General features: G+C 43.4%; 1 protein-coding gene across 1 annotated transcript; it reads right to left on the bottom strand.

Moving 5' to 3' along the window:
- Positions 1–217: 217 nt before the first annotated feature.
- On the bottom strand, positions 218–3,635 carry LOC100194731 (primary amine oxidase, liver isozyme). Its single transcript, XM_014203899.2, has 4 exons — positions 2,006–3,635; positions 1,490–1,775; positions 1,250–1,382; positions 218–1,123 (listed from the first exon to the last, which is right to left on the bottom strand). Exons 1-4 carry the CDS (start codon positions 3,561–3,563, stop codon positions 839–841), a joined length of 2,262 nt encoding a protein of 753 aa, XP_014059374.2. The 5' UTR covers positions 3,564–3,635; the 3' UTR covers positions 218–838.
- Between the last annotated feature and the right edge of the window lie 1,015 nt (positions 3,636–4,650).

Here is a 4,650-nt window from a genome sequence, read left to right as displayed (position 1 = left end):
AGGCCGTCATTGTAAATAAGAATTTGTTCTTAACTGACTTGCCTAGTTGAATAAAGGTTTAAAAAATATTTTCTATGTATTAAAATGCATTACAACAAGAACTTCCGTTCCCATGAGGTGAGGAGGGGTGGGGAGTTCATTCACCCACTGATCTGGTCTCTGCAGACACCATGGGGAGTAGAAAGACTGAAAAAACAGGAAACAGCTGAGGTCCAGCCCATTTTAAACAAATATTTTAATTTTTATTGGGAGAGACAACTAGACAGATTCTTTCTTATGTGTAAGGTAAAAACATAAACAAAACAATCAACGGAGAGTTCCAGCTTCCTCCTCATACAGAGAGTGGTCAGACGAAAGTGAATTGAAAAGCCTCAGTGCAGTGATAAAGTATTCAAATGAGCAGATATAAACCTATACTGTATTGAGTTGAATATATACAGTGAGTGTACCATTCAGAGGGTGAATGGGCAAGACAAAAGATTTAAGTGCTGTTGAACAGGGTATGATAGCAGGTGCCAGGCACACTGGCGCGAGTGTGTCAAGAACGGCAGCGCCGCTGGATTTTTCCACGCTCAACAGTTTCCCGTGTGTATCAAGAATGGTCCACCACCCAAAAGACATCCAGCCAACTTGACACAACTTTGGGAAGTATTGGAGTCAATTTCAGACAACATCCCTGTGGAACACTTTTGACAACTTGTAGAGTCCATGCCAAGTTAGAAATCCAATGTTGTTTGTTAATTATTTAAAATGTTGTCTTGGGAAAGTTTCACATTTTCATAAGTGTTTTAGTGTTTAGCGCAGAGCACACTCAGGATTGGGACTGGGGATTTTTTTTTCACTCTTCAAACTTCATGGTCCCTTCAAACCCACTGTAGGTGAAGGGTTCAATGACTGGGCTGCATGCGTCTTCAGTAAAGCAGGCCATCTTGTTATTTTCACAGTTTCCCTCTGACCCTGGGCTGATGTACACCCCGTCTGGAGAGTGAATAGACGGGTCCTCATCAAAGTAGTTATGTGGTCTCAGGATCACTCCGCCTCCATTTCCAACGGTAACTGTGTTGGGGATGTCCTCAGCGTGAGGAATGTGGAGGAAGCCGGTGGTTACCCAGGCAACCAGGTCCTAGACGAAAAAGCACTAATTTGGTGACTACCAAACCTTCATTTATCAATGACCTGAAAATGTGCAAGTCTCAAGAGAGGGGTAAAATATATGTAAGGACAATGGCACATTAGATCAAAAACACACCTGGTTCTCAATGCTCTCGTCATCCTCAATGTACTTGCTGAAGTCCACGGCTGGTGTCCACATGTTGTTCTGACTGTACAGGCTACTGCTGGTCTGCTCTGAGTCTTTGTGCTTAGTGATGGCCACTTTATACCTGTCAAATAAAATAACAAAAGTTGGTCAAACTGCTTTGCCTTTGGTCTACCTGTAACCTGTGTTTTAGGAATTAGGACCTTAGGAGGAGAGAGGAGGGAGCCTCACCTAGCCCAAGACATGGACTTCTCCTCTGGCTCCGTCTCTGGAAGGCTGTCACCGGTGAAGCTGACCACCTGGAGGCGGTAGGAGCGTTGGTGGCCCCAGCGGTTGGTGCGGTTGCTGGCGATGTGAAGGTAGCGTGGCGTCTTGGTGTCGTAGCGGAGAGCAGCCTCCTTCTCAGTCTTTAGCTGGGCCTCCACCAGCTGAGGAACCATGGCATAGCGCTCCGGCATCCAGGGTAAAGAAACATTCATAAACTTCATGTCCTTGGTCTGGAATACATTCTCAACCCCTGTGGTACAGAAACCCAATTCAAAATTCTAATTATTGGATCATGCTATAATCCTATCATTGAAATGAAAGATAACTCGCAGAGACAACTCGCAGAGACACATCCAGCACCAATGTAACCAACTGGGGTTAAAACCAGGTCTTCAGTGGTCACAAGGCATTTAAAACATTTATAGCTGTGCTTGACCTTTCATCGGTTCATACAAGGCCAAAGGCATTGTTCACACTTACCCAACACGTCTAGGTCAACTTTGAAGTTGATGAAATGAGTGTGGATGTTCCCAATAGTATTTTCTGCCACCTGGTGTCCGTATTTGAGATTGCCATCAACATTGAAAGATGACGATATGTATCCAGTGGCATGCACTTTGGTCTCAACAGAGCCGCTCTGGTAAAAAATGAAGTCCCACAGGTAGTCATAGTTACCTATGGCCGTAATGGTCCTAAAAACTAAGGCACTGTTAACCATGCCTCCATAACTATTGCTGAAAAAGTCAGAGAAGTGTCTTCTGAGAGGACGGCCTGTATTGTGCTCAAAAAGGCAAATTGAATTCCTGAATCTATGAGGTGCACTGACGTCAATGTATCGGAAAGTGTCGATGTAGGTTGCAGCGTACGGACAATCCACGCCTCGAACGAGCTCGTGCGCAAAGCGCCCTATTCCGATACTAGAGTCCAAAAACTTAGTCAGAATCATGCCGGGTGTGATGGAACCATAAACTGACATTGCCTCTTGAACACTAACCTCATAAGCTATCCTCTCCCCCTTAAAACGAATGTCAAAAACTCTCATACCGGTGAGGGAACTCAGACCAAACGCAAAACTCCATTCGAGATACATAACATGATTATTCTTGACACTGAAGCGTTTACCTTGCGCGTAAAACTGCTGAGGGCTTAAACCGGTGGGTTTACTTTTAGGTTTGAGTGATGCATAGTTCTGGACAGGTTTATACACAATTTTAGTCACTGTCCCGGCATCATATTGTTTTATAAGATCCTCCACACTGTCGAAGTACTGTCCGTTATAAAGTAATCTCTTCACACTCCAAAGAGACGCGTTGGTGCTTTCGTGATTGATTAAAACTTCCAAACCTACAGGGTGGATGTACATCCCACTCAAATCCCGAAAGAAAGATATCCATGTCTGTCTCTCTCCCGATTTGACACCCCGAGGCATGCCTTCGAAACCATTCAGGGTTTTCTCTTTACTGACATCAAAACTTTCTTTCACAATTTTACCAAGTTTTGTAAATACCTCCTCATTAATAAACTTGAAAATAAGTACATATTCACCAATGGTGACCGTACGCGCATTGATGGGCAACTCTTCTTTATACCTCTCAACGGTGACATCGCGGTGGTAAGTCGGGTTGGGGAGAGGTCCCACCACATATTCCTTAATGTGCCCAAGGGTGCCATAGAAAACCACCGCAGTCGCCTCTCTCACCGGCTTGGGTTTATTGTTATCTAGGTAGCCAAGCGCATCTGCTTTCCTTGGCAACAACACTTCAATTAAGAAGAGAAAATTCCCTGAAGGCTTTGTAAGCGCATTGACAGAAATATCCAAGTCTTTCTGATTACTCATATAGTCGCGGACTTGGAGATATTCCTCGGCGGACAGGTCAGCAAACACCACGCTGCGTTCATTGTGTTTGCCCTTGAAAGCATGATGCGGCTTCAAGGAGCATTTGGGCAGCCTACCTGAGTAAAGACATACGATGACAATATTCGCTATTACTGAGATCAGGCCAAAGAGTATCAATATCCATTTAACTAATGAAGTCATTCTCAAAACCACCAGCTAAACACCATGGGGTGTTCTGGATAGAGAAGGCGATTGCGAGGAGCATAGAATAAGATTAGGCGCGCAAGTGAATTTGGGATGAGCCACACCCGTCCGTCCCTCGTCCCACCCCCATGCAGCACCCTCAAGAAATTCAAAGTTCTCCCATACTTTGAATAAAGTTATGCAATTGCCGGGATTTAATCCAATAGTTTTTGGATAAACGCCAACATTCCCTTTGCGTAAAGTGTATTTTACGCACATACAGTGGAAAGGGTTGTGCGTTCCTGTCAAATAAATACTTGTTCAAGGGACTTCGTTAAGTTGATATATTTTTGACAGATATTTTTATTTGTACATGTAGGCCTAGATTAAATTAAATGTGTAACTATTTTTACACAAAATGTGGTTTGCAAGAGCATCGTCTTCTTGAAGTTGAAATACACTATAATGGTTATTTTAGTTGGGAAGCCTCTATAAACCAGGCATCATACGCAGACAAAACAACTGATGGTGTTGCTTTTGTTGTTTTTCACTAGCCTGGGTCTCACTGCACTGTCGAAGTAAAAAAACACCGTCTTGATTTGTCTGTTGTCTCCCGCCGTGTTTCCTGGACCCTGGTGGGAAGAGTTTTCCGTTTCGGAACGAAGCCAACATTCTCTTCCCAACATTTGATGTAAGTGGAAAGCCACAAGTCTTGGCAGCCTTCCGAAAGTCCTCAGTTTGAAGTAGGTTTATAGTGTATTGCGCTCCTCACTTTTTCTTTCTGAGGCAAGCCGTAAAAGGAGCTCTCTTATTCTAACCAACACAGCTATAACTCTTAGTTGCAACATCAATTTTTGGATATAGGCTATACATGAATGATATAGCCTATACCCATTGATTCTTGAAGAATAGGCTAAGTTATAAATGCCTCATGAGCTAGTTCAACTGTCGTAGACCTACCCCATCAGAACCCAAAATATAAGCTTGTTTTACACCAAATGTAAACGAACAATGTATACCCTCAAAACATGGCTAGCAGAGACAACTTTGTATTAGCAACTGATAATTATGTGCTTATATGGTATTAATGTTAAGGGACATCACC

The sequence above is a fragment of the Salmo salar genome, chromosome ssa06 (assembly GCF_905237065.1).
Source record: "Salmo salar chromosome ssa06, Ssal_v3.1, whole genome shotgun sequence".
NCBI lineage: Eukaryota > Metazoa > Chordata > Actinopteri > Salmoniformes > Salmonidae > Salmo > Salmo salar.
This window is presented reverse-complemented; position numbering and strand designations above follow the sequence as displayed.

What these genes read in the sequence shown, in the direction of transcription:
- LOC100194731 (XM_014203899.2), bottom strand. Translation starts at nt 3,563, where the DNA reads ATGACTTCATTAGTTAAATGGATATTGATACTCTTTGGCCTGATCTCA. An exon ending in AGTTGACCTAGACGTGTTGG is followed by an intron (nt 1,776 to 2,005) that starts GTAAGTGTGAAC and finishes TCTGTACCACAG; the next exon opens with GGGTTGAGAATGTATTCCAG. An exon ending in AAGTCCATGTCTTGGGCTAG is followed by an intron (nt 1,383 to 1,489) that starts GTGAGGCTCCCT and finishes TTTATTTGACAG; the next exon opens with GTATAAAGTGGCCATCACTA.